General features: G+C 47.4%; 1 protein-coding gene and 2 non-coding genes across 3 annotated transcripts; all 3 read right to left on the bottom strand.

Annotated features, from left to right (window-relative positions):
* Positions 1-4,716: 4,716 nt before the first annotated feature.
* Positions 4,717-11,979, bottom strand: RPL3 (ribosomal protein L3). The gene is made up of 10 exons (XM_069652952.1): positions 11,877-11,979; positions 11,129-11,321; positions 10,377-10,545; positions 8,685-8,820; positions 8,077-8,263; positions 7,570-7,730; positions 6,743-6,844; positions 5,451-5,546; positions 5,168-5,287; positions 4,717-4,824 (listed from the first exon to the last, which is right to left on the bottom strand). Exons 1-10 carry the CDS (start codon positions 11,877-11,879, stop codon positions 4,780-4,782), a joined length of 1,212 nt encoding a protein of 403 aa, XP_069509053.1. The 5' UTR covers positions 11,880-11,979; the 3' UTR covers positions 4,717-4,779.
* On the bottom strand, positions 5,680-5,774 carry LOC138448256 (small nucleolar RNA U83B). Its single transcript, XR_011260096.1, has one exon. It is a non-coding gene; the product is annotated as a small nucleolar RNA U83B (small nucleolar RNA).
* On the bottom strand, positions 7,929-8,021 carry LOC138448257 (small nucleolar RNA U83B). Its single transcript, XR_011260097.1, has one exon. It is a non-coding gene; the product is annotated as a small nucleolar RNA U83B (small nucleolar RNA).
* Positions 11,980-16,338: the final 4,359 nt, after the last annotated feature.

The following is a 16,338-nucleotide window of genomic DNA, read 5'->3' as shown; positions in this document are numbered from 1 at the left end:
AGATCTAACCATTGTAATACATGAAATATGCTGGGAAGGATCCTGCACTAGAAGATGCCCAACAGTAGCCCATTATGGAATTTACAAGAGTAATACGAAGAGAAGCCAGTCTATTGTGCTAGAAAATCCCTAGATCTTTAGGGAGCCTGCCTGCCACAACGGTATAAGATAGGCAGTCTATTTGTGGTTAGAGGACTTTGAGGGTAGCCGATCTATCACACCTAGAAGAGCAGCACAGTGAGAGCAAAGAAAAGCCGACCTGAGCTTCAAACTCACCACTCAGTGGGCATCTGCCACAGTACAGGCAGCTATCCAGCCACACACTAGAACGCAGCTACACCAAATTCGGTCTAGTTGGACACAATGGCTTCGCTCCTTCCACCAGATTTGGCTCAACACCTGCCAATTCCTAATCTTGGCCAAATGATATGGCATTTGTAACATGCATATACACAAGTGTTTCAGGGCGCAACAAGGAAAGGAAGGGGGAACAGAGGAAGGAGAGACAACAATCTTATTAGGCCAAGTGACATTGAGATCACACGAGGGGGAGGGGGGAGGCCAGGGGACAGGGCAGTGCTGTACATGGGATCAAACCAATCACAAGTGCTGCCAGCAAATGCAAGGGTAAGTGCAGACAGTAGGTCCAGATTAATAAAATATTGTGCCCTGCAGAGCGAGTCAGGCCAGAGGGGAGAATAGAAAGAGTTGCAGGTGTATGTTAAAAGTCTCCAAGGAGTGGTCAAGGCCATGAGGGAGGAGGTCCACCCACTCAGAGGTGGCCAATCGATAGTAGCCACTCTGCATGGCCAGGAGCGCTTGCAGACAAGGCATTCGAAAGAGAAGTGGCCTGCATAGGAATGAGGCAGGAATCCACTTCGGGAAGATCAGGCTACAGCCCTTACAGCGGTTGGATCTGGGCGCAGAGAGGAGCGTGTCAAAGCTTGCGACAGCTGGCCATGAACCATGTCCCAAGTTCTTCCAGGAGGCGGCAGATGTCAGATGACAACTGAGCGAGTTGAGTGGCAATTTGGAAGTTGCCAACTTTTTAAAGACTTCCAGGGAGGGGGTACAGATCAGAGGTATGCCCTGTGGAGGAGAGTGCAAGGTAGCCAAGGAAGCCAAAGAAGGGACAGCAGGGGAAGAAAGGAAATAGATTAGGTGTGGGAAGCGTCTATCAGAGAAGGTTGGCCCGAGAGCCTTGGACCAAGCTCAGGGGCAACGCATCAGCCTTGGAAGCAAGACACGGAGCAACAGGTTCGATCCCCGGGTCCACGCTTCAAAACCTCTGGGTATTAAGCATGTTTATACATTACCCATTTTTTTTTAAAAAGACAGTGCCATTCATGTAAACATGAATGGCCTTTGAGAAGCGAAATGATGGCCTTCCACTAGGTGTCACCATTAATGGGAGAATGTGAGCAAGGAGAGCAGAGACCATATGAAGAGTCCATAGGTCTGGCAAGGGAACAACGGAGGATGTCAGCAAGGGTCTGTCTAGAGGAAGCACTGGTATCACCGATAGGGAGGCCTGGTTTAGCGACCAGGATATCCTTTTTTAACTTCTTACCAGACACTGACTTAGAGGACTTAGTGAGGAGAGCAGAATAGTCGAAGCAGTTTGAAAAGATGGGAGAAACGGAGCACAGAGGTGGAAGGGGTGGGGGGTTAGAAGAGGAAAGGGGGAATGGACACAAGAAGGGGTGCAGATGGTAGAGCTGGCAGAAAACAAGACAGCCCAGTAAGCAGGTTACCAGGACATCAGGAACAGAGCAGTCATTAAAAAGACAACCTAAAGGAGGGTGGAGCACAGCAGAATATACAAAAAGAACAAAGCAGTAACAACTGTAACCCAAGAAGGAATAATGCAGAACACAAAGCAATACACAAGGCAGTCAATGAGGAAAAGCAAAACGTGCAGGAGGCTGGAGAATGGGGGCACAAGCGATAAGGAGCAGTGAAGTGAGCAAACCTCACACGCTGCAGTACGAGAATAAAACTTCTACAAATTCACAACTTACTGTGCCCAGAGCACCTCACCCCAGCACTGGAGAAGTTGACGGGCAGATTGTCATAACGTTTGAAGATTGTGGCGACAGAGTAAACACATTTGGTGCATGCTTACCTGCTGTTTGAGCAGGTGTTTGGGCCCTGGGTCCAGGTTAAAAGCATAAAGGAATGGGACGGGCTAAGTAGGTGGGCGGTGCTTAGGCCAGGTGACAGATCCACTTGCACCTGCTCCCCCCCCCCCCCCCCCCATCTACAAAGGAAAAGGGGCTGGAGAGCCCCTTGAGTAGGGATAAAGGGCAGCAACCAGGAAGGCACCAGGTGGGTGGGCTTAGGCCAGGTGACCTAGCTCCACTTGCACCTGCTCCCAAATGCACGCACTCCCAAGCCTTCCCCAAGAATGTTCCCATTCTTGACTAGTCCCTCAGGGGATTCCTACCATGAAGCACTGAAGCCATACAAATGGGAAAAACACTAGGGCAGTATTCACTGCACATATACTGAAGGTCACTGTGTTATGAACCAGTCATCACTACTAAAGCAGTGATCACCAATGGCCCTCCAGTGCGGAGTTAGAGCTCTGGCACTGTGGAGCCCTCCCTTTCACCGCCACCCCAAACCCCGTTTGCTTCTTCACCCCGAACAAGCCTCTGTGCTACCCAACTGTAGGCTTTATTAAAGGCCAGAACCTGTGGTTTACCCTTGTATACACGCTCACACCCATCAACCACCAAGTCTCCACATGAACAGAACTGTGAAGTTCAATCTGAAACCCTCAGGAGGGTCCAGCTTCCTGGTCTTAGCCAGGCCCAAACCCTCATTCTGGGCCTTTAGAGCCAAAGTAAAAATCATGGCTCCATGAACAGCACAGCTAACAGTTGAATCTGCCGCTCCCTTTGAATTTCTGCCTGCTCTCCCAACTGTCTATTTATGTAACTCAACCGTATCTATATTTATGCGCTCTGGCTCCATGTACATCTTTCCTTCATGTAGCCTGCTGACCAATATGTAACGCGTGTCAGCAGCTAATTAATTGCCTAACCAACCCAGTACATTATACCTAACAACTGAACTCTAGATCCCAGCTACCTCAGGGTTAGGTGCACTCTACAAATAAACTAAACAAAGGGGCGGGGAAATCTAACTGGCTAGAATGCATCTTGCGCACCACGAATACAAATTACTGTACATGAGAAGGGTGAAGCCAAAGACATGCTCATCTACAGATAAACCTACCCTTTGTTGGTGCGATCATTAAAGCTCACGGCTGAACACACTTGCAAACTTAAGGACCCAACACAAAACGACTAACCCCCGCCCCCAAAAAAACTTCCCCAATATACATTGTGCTCTGAAGGAATATGGTGCCCATTGCGTTAAGAAGCAATTTCCCTCTGCACCACCCGACGCCTACATTCTAACCAGCTTGGGGGGGGGGGGGGGGGGGGGGGAGGGGAGTGTTTACAACGTACACCAAAGTGTACCGTGGTAACTGCTGCAGTACAACTGCCTATTGCACACCAACGGACCAAGCAATTGCAGAATAAGCTAAACAAATACAGGTTTTGTGCACGTGCTGCATTCGGCTCCAGTCGTATGGTGCGACCAAGTGCCCTAGCAGACGTTATATTCTCTTGCAATGCACTGTCCCCCCTTCCAGACTATGGCAAGAGTTAGGAAGGGTCTACTGGCATGCACCTACTAGCTCGCTGTTAAACGGGATTCCAAAATATGAATTTAGCATCGTTTACATGTTCCTGGGCTGCCTGCATGCAAGTGTACATAGATGAGCTGATGCTTCATGGCTCACCTCTCAAAGATAACATGGCTCCAGTTGTGTACTGCACAGTGCTCATCAACCTTCACGTGGAGTGCTATGGGCACTGCAGGAGGGCAGGGGCGGGGGGCGACATGTCCAAGGGGTATAGGCAGGAATGGTTGGCCCACAGAAGGGCTTAAAAAAAAAAAATCGTAGCTTATGCTGTTGGCTCAAAAATTGCGATGCAAGTGGCTGGACAAGTGATTCCAGATGTGTGGCAGTGGCATTAGGCAGATGTACCTAGCAGCAGGAACCACTTTTAATACTCTGTCCGTTGGACGACGCTGGACACCATGCCCACACAACACGGACCGCCAGAGCACATCTCTAACGCCCCCATTAGTGACCATCACCACACTGCACACAATTCACCCGTACATATTTCACCATTCGATGCAACCTTACAGGAACATGGTTCTGCTTTCACTAGGCATAACTAAAACAATGGCTCTGGGCAATCCAATAGCATAGCTCTTGGACCATTTGGGAGGCACCTGCAATATTACTATCGGGTTCAATTAATGTGCCTGCATAGAATTGGTGAATTCCAATCCAAATTCGGCTACCTTAGTGCGATGCAAGTCTGAGATATCAAAGCTGCCATCACATGTCGCACAACCAGTTTCTTTCAACTAACTGAAAAAGCAGGTTGTGGAGACAGGAGAAAAATAGTGATGCCCTTAATGCCAGTCTTAATAGGACAGGCTCTCCAAACACAAATATGATCTTACAAGACGAAAATCGAACAACCCATTTAACTGCATTGGAAAGGTCTTTCTTGAAAAGAAATGTAGTGGGGGGCCAGGAACATGGTATTGTTAACCTTTAGAGATGCTGACCTTAATCGGACTCACCTAGCGCACCCTTTCCCAAAAAAAAAAAAAGAGCAATTTCAAAAATAAGGTTTATTTCCAAGTCAGACAAGAGCACCACATCAACAGAGGCCCAAATATCTAAGCAGTCTCCTCTTTGGTGACACGGTCCTTCTTGAGTGGTCCCTAGAACAAAACAAAGCACAGGGTTATTTCAGCATTCGCATTAGTTATACTTCGGAATCCACAATTTTACTGGTGGATGAGCAGTCACTGACTATTTAGGCTAGCTCAAATATCCGAGGTCCACATATCAGTTTCTTTACACCCCCTCCCCCCCACACTGATGCGCAAACACCCACGCCAAATGATTAACAGTCGACAGGGTGGTCCCAAATCATGCTCCAATGCAATTTCCGGATGCAAGCTAACTGAGCTCTCGGCAGCATTGGCCAACAAGTCTACCCCAAAAGTGATAAGCAGCAGCCCCTATGAACAAACTGTACAGTATGAACAGTCACCAACTCACCATGAAAGCCTTCTTTTCCTCCACAGTCTGGAAACGGCCATGGCCGAACTTTGAGGTGGTGTCAATAAACTTGAGGTCAATCTTCTCTAGGGCACGTCGGCTAGTCTGCACCAGGAGTGACTGGAGATAAGGGTGTGCGGGGAGGAAATAAATGCCATTAGTTACAGCCACCAACTAATTTCCCTCAATAGTCATTCTGCCCATCCTTCACACAACCAAAAACATAGCCAAGTGTTTCCACGCAGCAAGACTCGGGAAGGTACAGATGGTTATCATAACTCACCTTTCGCAGAGTAAGTACTCGCTTCTTGGTCCCAATTACACAGCCCTTTAGCATGATGAAGTCATTAGTCACCTCACCGTAGTGCACAAAGCCACCCTGGCAGGAGACAAAGATGCGAGATTATGGTGCTGCCAAACTGCAACATCCTAAAACCATCAAGATCACAAGTCACACCTGGTGGTCCAAATGCTACAAGGTGCCCAGATTAATCCTGGCACAGTTCCACCCCACTCATCTCAGAAGGAAGGCAGCATGGAAACATTCCTCATGCTAAAGTCAGGCACTGTGCCCAGTGCGCTTTCCATGGCTTCATCACAGAAGAGCAGGGCAGTCTCTAAAACAGTACATTTGGGGTCAAATATGGCGACACGTAGAGTTATGAATCCACTACTTACATAAATTCTATAGTTCTAAAACCAGCTTCTTGCAGAAAAATACTATGAATCCCTAGTTTTAGCAGCTCAACTGAGCAAAGACCAAACAATGATCAACGCCACAATACTCTAAAGACATACACCTATTTGGTGACATGCCCAGGTTTCAAAAATAACCCCAGCCACACGTGGGACGACGTTGACCACCGACATAATTAGGGGCTTGGGTGTTGAGACACCGAAGAAGGTATCATGTGGTTAGTAAAGTAGCCTGGTGAAGCTGAAGGGTGCTCATTAAGTAAGTCTGTGCGAACTTCACTTGTTAGCCCCTTTGATGCCCAGCAGCATGCTCCAGGGCACACAACTAAAGGCAGTGCAACCACCTTGGTTCGTAAGTTAATATGTAGGGATTCCTAATTTATTGTGAATGTTACGGACGAGGGAATAGTAACTTCAGCATTAGTTCTGGCAACATGGCCAGCTTAGACTACTCGAACCACGGCGAGGAAATGGGAATTTGCATTTATTAATCACACTAAACCCAGAGGCATCAAGGCAATGGCTACAGACAGTAGGAGCAAGACAAAGTTAACATGCATGGAAAAATTGACTGGATCAGACAGGAGTGTATTGATGACACCAACGTTTCAATGGACATATGAGTGTTATAGCTGCGTCTGGGAAATGTTAAGCTGCACTTTGAAACTAGTTGGCATAAAATCTTACCTGTACAATATTTTATTTGTGGTTATAGCGACGGCCTAAATTCTCCATTGTGGCTCAAAACGTTTTGCAACCCATGTAATCAACTATTACAACTTCAAACTTGACACAATTCCAGAGGTCACTATACCCAGGTTTGGAACTGCAGGGTTAAGTCAATGCCATAACTGCACACCAAGCAGTCCATCCACTCACCAGGGGGTTAATACTCTTGTCAGACAAGTCATAGTCAGTAGACGCATTGTTCTTTATCACTTTGCCATCCTTCGTGTGGTATCCTTGACCAATCTTGTAGATCTACAAAGGAGAATATGGGATGAGTGGATTCCTGCAGCACAGATTAGAGGATATACTTTGCTAACAAACAATCACGGTCCGCAGCCGTCCATTTACAATCGTGCAAAAGTAGGTTTTAAAACATAGGGGGTACACCAGAGAACTCGTGACCATGAGGATATTCGACAATTGTAGTCGTTTATACATTAGGAGACTCTTCATTGCAAGAATGTGTTTGGTTTCATCCCAGTCTACTCCCCGATTTAATTTGTGCGGTTTTGACCAATGCAAGATTTTAGAAATTATTTCTCTGGTTGAAAAGAAGCATAGAAACTGGTCTCTGCAAGCATGTGGCTGGTCTGAAAGGTTTTAAGTCCATCCAGTGATGCCAGACATTCAAGTGGTATTGCATCATTCTGAACCCATGCATTTTGTCCGAAACCATTACAAAGCAGCCTTGGTATGGCGCAGACGATTCAATTCTGCGGGATGCATGTTCACCCAAACTACAATAAGCAATAGCTCAACCAAAACGAACTGCAGGAAATTGTTAGATAAACGGAACCAGTGAAATCATGAACCGCTCCTTAGTGCAAGACCCACCGGAGGCCAATAGAAAGGTCCACCATGGACAGTGAACGCTAGCAGTACCCTAAGAATCTGGGATAAAACGTGTATCATTACATGGCAATAATCCAATCTGGGTGCAAAGCTAGGCGACAGGAACCGAATTAAACTGGGCATACCTTCTTGTTTACTTCCGTTCGATGATGGTAGCCTTTCTGACCAGCACGGGCAACAGAAAAGGCCACACGGGCTGGATGCCAAGCTCCAATGCAAGCCACCTTTCGCAGACCTCTGTGGGTCTTGCGTGGCAGTTTCTTTGTGTGCCATCTGCTAGTTACACCTAGGACACAAAAATGGGATAGTTAGTAGCGAAGAACGTGCTGCACACCGGGACGCTTGAGAGCACACTACATCTAGACGTTCACATCCCTGCATGCAGTGCACACGCCCACAGTATTTAAAGTTAGTGTAAAGAAACGTAAGATTAAGCAGCCGTTTTAAAGGTTACACGCGATCAACTGAAATTGCACAGGCCAAGGCTGTTCTCAGAAGGAAGGCAGCATGGAACAGTTCCTCATGCATTTCAGATGCTGTGCCCAGCATTTATTCCATGGCTTCATCATAGAACATACCCTGGAACGCCTCGAAGATCAAATGCCACCATGGAGTTCACACAGGAGTCTCACCTTTGTATCCCTTGCCCTTTGTAACTCCAATGACATCGATCATCTCGTCCTGGCCAAAGACACCACCGACAGCCACCTGCTGTTCTAGTTTTTCTCGAGCCCAGTCGACCTTCTCTGCAACAGTGCCACCATTAACCTGGATCTCCATGAGGTGGGACTTCTTTTGGCGAAGAGGAAGCAAGCGCATCTGTTGATCAACAAGTGAGAAGATCAGGAGGGGTAGGCCCTGACGTGGCTAGGTCAGATTTACACGCAAGAACTAAACTACTGCTCAACTACTTACAACCAATGTAATGTCTATGTGGGAAGCAATTTCCAAGGGTTTCCCAGTAAATATAACAGATCAGTCAGCATTCGACAATCAGCAACCACCGCCAGAGGCGACAACCTATGACCGCCCGTCGATATGTTATCATCATCCCAGATCTGTAATCCCATCACCCAAATATGGCACTAGGCGAAAGACACTGGCACAACGTGGCTTTGGTGGGACATTGGAGACCTGCCAGCACAGGACTAGGATTGGAGGAGGCTAGAAATGGCGTTAAAGAACCAAGTTACACCTCATTGGGGCAGAGGAGTTGATCAAGGAAGCATCATTAACCCACCTGTGTATGAGCGATGATCCGGATGACCTGGCAATACTTTTTCATGCTGCTGAAATCCTTCTCCAGTTGCTTTTTCCCCTCGTCATCTTGCCATTTCTTGCAGTACTTGGTGAACGCCTTCTTCTTCGACTTGTACCTTTTGGGAGCAGAGCAAGAGTGTTGGCACAACCCTTCATCGCACCAGCGAGTGGAAGGAGTTGATGACCAGCCAAGGGTTTTGGCTCATTGCTAGGTTTCCACGAACTACCACCAGCAAGAGGAGCCTGGAGCTCATCAGGCATTGAACTGTGAAGGCCAAAGCTGAGCGGAGCTGCCATCATTCCAGAAATTATGAAAATCAAATACAACATAATCCATACCATAATCAAACAGCACTGCAGCAGACTCAAACCTAAATAGCTGAGCAGGGTTCCTCAGTAGAACAGGCAACCCACTTCATAATCAAGGGTCCTCATAATCAAGGGTCCTCGTGTCAATGTTTTAAGAAGCTTGGAAAGTTGTCCAGTGGCAACACTGCCAAAGCTCGACTACCACTGTTCACTGGGGGTTTAAGGGAGGTGGACATTCTTGGTTAATAGGACCAAAGCCACATAATTCTAAGTATCTTGCAGCATTAGTTCCAGGCTACAGTTTTGTACTGTAGATTTTCTCAAGTTCGGATCTGGAAAATTCAGTCAAAGCACCCCTCACAGTCAAGCATTCATCCAGTTGCTTTGGATATGGACCCAGTTTCGGCAAAACATTGGAATGCAGGGATGAAGAGGTCTGGGTTTTATGTACACTCACGCCCATTTATCCCAGGCGTGGAAGTCTAAACACCAGGTCCACTTTAAATGACTAGCATTTATTTTTCTTTAAATCATAATGGACATTGCACCCCCTGGAATTATGCAGACTGCATTTTTCAGCAGGCCCAGAGAGACTGGGTGCAGACCACTCACCAGCCCTCTTTGCAATAGGCCAGTTGCGAGCGTCCTAGACAATGGGTCTCACGTGAGGACCAGAATTGTGCTTGAGGCAGAGCATTATAATGGAACAGGATATTAAAAAGGAGTGTCTATGGCACAAAGCCAATGTGCCGTCTATATACAGCATTGTAGTTATTGAAATCCCACGTAGCGCACTACGACGTCAAGCGTCTGAAGGGGCATGAGAGCTATAGCATTGGTGGGACGGGTTCGGTATGAAGAATTGCAGGGTTCATAACTGCTGGGTCAGATTCAACTCCCACTTCTACCCTAGAAGAGCCTCGGAAGCCTAAAAATAAACCAGAAGCCAACTAGCGCCTTACGAGTATGCATGAGTGACATTAACTGAGCATACTTGAGAAGGTTAAGAATTACGACACATCGTAACATAATGGATCCTACAGAATGGGCAAGAGTAGTGTGCTCACACTACTCATGTGAGAGTTTATTTGCAGTGCACATACATGTACGCGCTTCCCCAGTGGTAGTTTCTGCATACTGGCAGACACCCATCACAAAGGATGTAGCTCCTACTCCGGGAATCAAATTAGAATCGGATGAACTTTCTTGCAAGAACGCAGTGGTAGGAAACCTTTTCCCCCCCATCCTTGTCAAAAAGGTCAATATGGCAAGTTCTCCAAATCACACTGATACTGCAGAAGTTGCCATGTGTCCACCCAATGCCAGAAAGGACACGCGTTAACAAAATAACCTCTCCACTCACCAGTTCTTGTAAAAGCGGCGCTTGCACTCATCGCTAATATGTTCAGCAAATACAGTCTTCAGAGTGCGTAGTCCACGAGGGGTTTGGACGTAACCAATTATACCCACGATAACCATAGGAGGGGTCTCCACCACCGTCACGGCCTCCACTACTTCCTTCTTATTCACCTCTACAAGAGAGAAGATGTTCAGTTCAAGAGACCCGCTGAAATAGGTCAGTTTATGATCATCAATTGTGCATTGCAAATGGCTTCCAGATGTCCTTCACTCCACGTAAAAACCACCCGTTATCTACATTTTGACACCACCCATTAGCAAGAAGGCACACTTAACAGGCCACCAGAACTTGTCAGAACACGACATTCAGCAGTGACCGCCAAAGGCGATTCATCCTGACCGCCCGTCGAGGTTATCATCATTCAGTTCCAGGTACGAAGCAAGATTAAAAATAAGTTACAGAATAACGAAGAGGTTGCTCTCAGATAAAGACTGCTCAATCAATGGGTCATCACGTGTTAATCACAGTCCTCTCAGTATGGTGAAAGGACTATCAAGTGGGTTAGCCCCTTGAACAAGCGCTGGGGTAACTTTATGGTGGGCGAGACAAGGTCAGACCCGCAGAAACAGCTCATGCCGCAACTGGGTCTGGCCGTGCACTGCAGCAAGTGACACATAGCCGTCACATTTGTGGTAACCAAGCCAACTATATTGACACGTAGAAAGCACGTCCCCTTTAAAGCGTGCAACACTTACTTGAACCAGGTCGGTCGACTTCGCGCACGATGTGCGTCATGCCAGCCTTATATCCAAGGAAGGCAGTCAGGTGAAGAGGCTTGCTAGGGTCGTCCTTGGGGAAACTCTTGACCTTGCCACGGTGGCGCCGGCAGCGCTTGCGCGGCAGAAAGCCCAGGGACCCATGTCTGGGGGCCGAAAACTTACGGTGAGACTGCAAGTCAGAGAGAAAGGGTTAGAACAATGTGCACAATTATACGCTCACACCGCGTTACATTTCCTACCCCATATGTGCCACTTAAAATTGACAGAATAAGACTATTGCAAGCAGTAAAAGGAATGTTCGACCGCTCATGAATAATGACCCGAATTGGTAAATTTGCATTAAAATTGCGTAAAAACAAACGTGTGGCAAGTCATTTTCTGTTCCAAATCATACATCGGACCGAAATATACCACACAGGCGTGTTATCATGAAAAGTGTAGAAGGATACGTAACCACACTAACGTGAACAACCGTCGGGCAAAACCTAATTTAGACGCAATGTATAGGTTGCCATCGCTGTTAAAACAGCCGAGTTACGATCCAATACGCGAGGGAGGAAAGGGGAGTCAACATTTCGCTAGTACCCTTCGAATTGGACCCTCATCGCCCGCTATACACTTTATTAAAAGCGTGTAAGACGGTGACGACTGCTGCAAGGGCGGATGGCTGAGATACTCGGTGGATGGTCTCGGGCCCGGCTGCTAGGCGCTGCGTTTCACTCACCATTTCAAGCGAGGAGCCCACTGGATAGAGAAAGCAGTTGCGTGACGTGTGAGGTATTTATACAAGCCAGCGACAGCACGTTTTAGAGGGCAGGCACGTTCACCTGTCAGCCAATCAAAATGTAGACCAGTGACGCATTGGAGTGCGGAGATCGTGGCCATCTTCCAATGGGAGTACGTGTCTTGGCTGCGACAAAAAACACTGAAACGTCAAAAGAGATTTTTGGGAATGAGGCACATTCTTCTCGCCATTGACGTTTTTCCTATAAGATCCCCCTAAACCCAAGCTCCCCTCGTGGCACTTCAAGTTCAAAACGTACTCATTGAATTTTTAAAAGAGATAACAGTATTTATTAAGAGCCGCCAATCATTCTGTAGGCTGCAGGCAGGGAATTTACGTTCGACTTCGGTGGTGGCTATCATTTGCTCTTAGTTTTTCCTGCAGGCGATGGAAACTGAAGAAAGACGAATCCTGTAAAATATTACCATTTTAAAAAACCTCATGACACGAGTCGGCATTTCCGTGACATGAATCCTCATTTCGTCAGTGACGTGACAGTTGGTACCCGGCTATTTTTAGTTTTGGATATTTGTGGCCCGTGACTAGTTTTGTATTACAGTACATTTATGGAGACATGTCATATAAGGATGGATACAATGCTTGTAGGTGGTGTGTGTTTATTTACATACTCATAATCCCCATGGCCATTCCCACCCACTTACTTCCTCTTCCACTCAAAACACATCCTACTGGGATCTCTTTGCTAGCACAAGCCTTACCATCAAACTTTGGACTCAATGTGCCTCGCAGTATTTTTTCAAAGCAGTTTTCAGAGAATTATTTATTTGGAGCTGTAAACGATCTACTAGTGTAATGACCTAGTTACTTACCGGTAATCTTTATTACCCCTAGTCCATAGCTCTCAACCATTTATGTCGCAAAAGCCGGTGAAAACTCCCGATTTTACTTTTGGCGGGTGAGAGGCCCATTGAAATGAATGTGCGTGCATGAGGTTTGGCGGGTGAGTCCGCTGTTTACAAGGCGGGTGACACCCGCCAAAAGCGTGTGAGTTGGGAGCTATGCTAGTCCAACTCTTCCTCATCACAGTACTTGTGACATTCTCAACCTCCATCTGAGGAATCCATTTAATCATTTAACTAACACCCATACCAGCCTCACCCCTCCAGAGAGTACAATACTCCCCCACAACATGTTAGTTGCAATACCCCCTAACACATCATAGAAGGTTTTTCACGCCCCAGAAGGGCAGGCCAGGAAGGTCATAAGTACTGTGACAAGGAAGAGTCCTACTAGGTGTAATGATGACTAATGGTAAGTAACCGGGCCATTACTTTCACGTCCCCCTTCCTCATCCCAGTACTTAGTTGTGAGGCATGCCGAAGACAGCATCGAAAAAGTGATCCATGAACACCAAAAACATAGACAAACCAGTGTGCAGTTGCAACTAACCATCCCCAGCTTTACTTCGGAACACCGCACCAAATCACCCCTGAGAGGGAGTCTCAGCACTCAACACCCCCTCCCCAAAGGAAACTCTTGCATGTACACATTGAGGTGACAGTGGCTGGTAAACATTTTGGGGTCAGACCATGGAGGCACCCTGGAGATTTCCCGAATCTGCACTGCACTCGCCTTGCCTCCGCCCAAGATGTCGACATGCCCCTTGCAGAGCGACCCTGAACAGAAGGCGGCAAAGAGACCTTTGCCCCAGAATAGGCCATGGCAATGGCCTGCCCAATCCAACGACTAATCGTAGTGACTGATACCTTCAGGCCAGGCTTTAAAAACCCCAAATGTCACAAACAGACTGTTAGACTGTCAAAAAGACGCTGTTATGTCCAGGAAGGCCAAGACAGACTTTTGTACGTCCAATTTATGCCACTGCTCCTCTTCACGTGAGGTGGGACTGGGAAAGAAGGCCGGCAGCACAATATCCTGTGCCTGATGAAACTTTGAAAGGACTTTACGAAGAAACTCGGATTGCATGTAATGTAATATGGCAATTGTATAGCTGTTAGTGCCATTGGTATAGCCTCAAAGGGCTGCAGGTGAATGGCCTTGGCGGACCGAAGTCTGAGGTATGAGAGATTGGTCAGAGAAGTTTAGAATGTGTGTGTGCATTTTGGCCAGTACGAGGTATGTAGGGCTGGCTAAGGCCCTGCTAGCGACCCATGTAGGACTGGTATGTGGATGGGTGCTGCGAAGGCTGTTAGGAGGTTGTTCGAGTCAAGGAGCGTGCCAGGCGACCTCTGTCAAAAGCAATCCCAGGAAAGGAAAAAAGTAATACAAAAAGGAGCATACAACAAGCAAGAATTAACACAGATTTATTGGACCCAAAACAGATGGAAGATACGGTTCAGATAGCCCTGTGGAACTGAACTGAATGAAATGAGCTTGTCACTGCCACTGTAGCTATACTTTTTATACTCAAGTCTCAAAATTAACACATACCATTTTAGTTATATTTTTGGGGCAGGTCACCTGAGCTGATTGGTGGAACTACATCAGATGCCTATAGTGTACTTTACCTTAGACGACCCTTATTGAATAAACCATTTCTTGGAACAAAATTACATTAACACCCCAAGTCACAGCTCGTCCCACACTGCCCCACAATTACGTTATGATGCTGATCAGTCATTGGTTGGCACTGTCCAATATACAAATGGATAACATGCTGCGTACTGATTGGGCATGGCATCTTGAGATTGCACTGGGCAAGACGTCCTCATTGAGTCTGACCAATGATGTGCCCCACTGACATCAGTGAGGACACTTTACAGTGTTGCACCCTTGGATCACCAGAACCTCTATCTGCTGATTGGTTCCCTGTCACGTGCCCCTCAAACCAAAACCCCATTACTCTGGCCCCCCAGCTCCCATCTCACACCCGCTGCCAGGCATACTTCTAAAAACGTACCCAGCACCATGAGTATGTTTTAATGAACTGTATTCGATTTCTTTTTCTCTGCCAATTCTTCTCAGACAGCAAGGTGCCTAGCTCAGCGGTCTCGAAAGTATCTCATGACGAGACTATAGGGGTCATTCCGAGGTTGGAGGTAAGTAACGGTCCTTACCGGCATGGCGTAAATAGCGCGTCCGGGCAGTCATTAGTCTGCTAATAGAGGACTATTACGACTTCACGGGCATGAGCATTGCGCCATACCGGTAAGGGCATTACCGCCATGCCGTTAAAGGCACAAATTATGCCCTTAGCGGCTTCATGCATAGCGCAGATAGCACTACCGTCATGAACCAATGCTGCAATAGCGGTGACTGCTAATAGCAGTGACCGTAATTAGCGATCACCGTTAATAACGGTCACCGCAAATAAGCGGAACCGGAAGTAGCGTCATAGCACAGGAACAGGAAGGAGCACGGCTGCCATCTTTAAAAACACAATCCATTGCCTTCCTCACCACACAGGACCTGTGGGACTCTGCTGTTTGTCTGAATAACTTCTCCAAACACACCACAATGCCCAAGGCCCTTAAGAAGGGATCTGCCCGCCAGCGTAAGGAGAGATTTAACGAGGATGAGCTGGAGATGCTGGCCGGGACACTGCAGGAGCATGCTTGAATAGTCTTTGCCAACAGCATGAAGAGGGAGGCAATTTAAAAAAAAAGGAGATCTGGGCACTTGTTGCTCAGAAAGTTAGTGCTGTTGGAAACACCCCACGCACCACCAAAGACTGCCGTAAGCGCTGGGATGACTTGCGACTCAGAGTAAGAAATATACTCTTAGTTAACAGGAGCCAGGCAATGGCAACAGGAGGAGGTCCCAGTTCACCCATCAAGCTGACCCCATAGGAGGACATCTGCGCCAGCATGATCGAAATGGAGGGGATAGAAGGTGTTGGCGAGATGGAGTGTGGCGCCACAACATCGGCCGATGGAGGTGAGTGTCCTAAGAAAACACTGTAATGCCGAGTCTGATGAAAGTCAACCAATATGTCAGTCCAAAGAGTCAAGCCATGGTCCAACACACACACTCCCAGCAAAGTAGCAGACGCATCATAGACACATGCAGATGCCTGCTGCAAGGCAATGCCGTACCTGACACATACCACACCACAAAGATGTAAATGCCATGAGTCACACAGCATGCAGGCCCCAAATAATATGCATGTCAGATAGCATAGCTCTAGGCCAACATGAGTGACCACGACGTATGCCTGCATAACCCATCCAACAAACAACGTGCTCATCCAAACACAAATGCCTATTACCCTCAATTGTGTGGATGATCAATTGTCCCAATTTATGAATGATGCCTGTCAAAACATTACTCATGCCATCCCTCTCTTCGACCCTCAAAGGCTCTGACCATGACAGCGATGGGCAGGACGCAACCCCCGCAAAGATGACCCCCAGGAAGAGGTCCCGGGATGACACCAACCACCCCTCGACCGCGAAGGGACAACCCACAGAACACTGTGCAC

The sequence above is a fragment of the Ambystoma mexicanum genome, chromosome 3q (genome assembly GCF_040938575.1).
Source record: "Ambystoma mexicanum isolate Mex_15411 chromosome 3q, UKY_AmexF1_1, whole genome shotgun sequence".
Taxonomy (NCBI): domain Eukaryota; kingdom Metazoa; phylum Chordata; class Amphibia; order Caudata; family Ambystomatidae; genus Ambystoma; species Ambystoma mexicanum.
This window is presented reverse-complemented; position numbering and strand designations above follow the sequence as displayed.

Excerpts from the sequence above, each read along its gene's own strand:
- RPL3 (XM_069652952.1), bottom strand. Across the intron at positions 10,546-11,128 it reads AGTCGACCGACCTGGTTCAA|AGGTGAATAAGAAGGAAGTA; the intron begins GTAAGTGTTGCA and ends TCTCTCTTGTAG. Across the intron at positions 7,731-8,076 it reads AAAGGGCAAGGGATACAAAG|GTGTAACTAGCAGATGGCAC; the intron begins GTGAGACTCCTG and ends TTTGTGTCCTAG.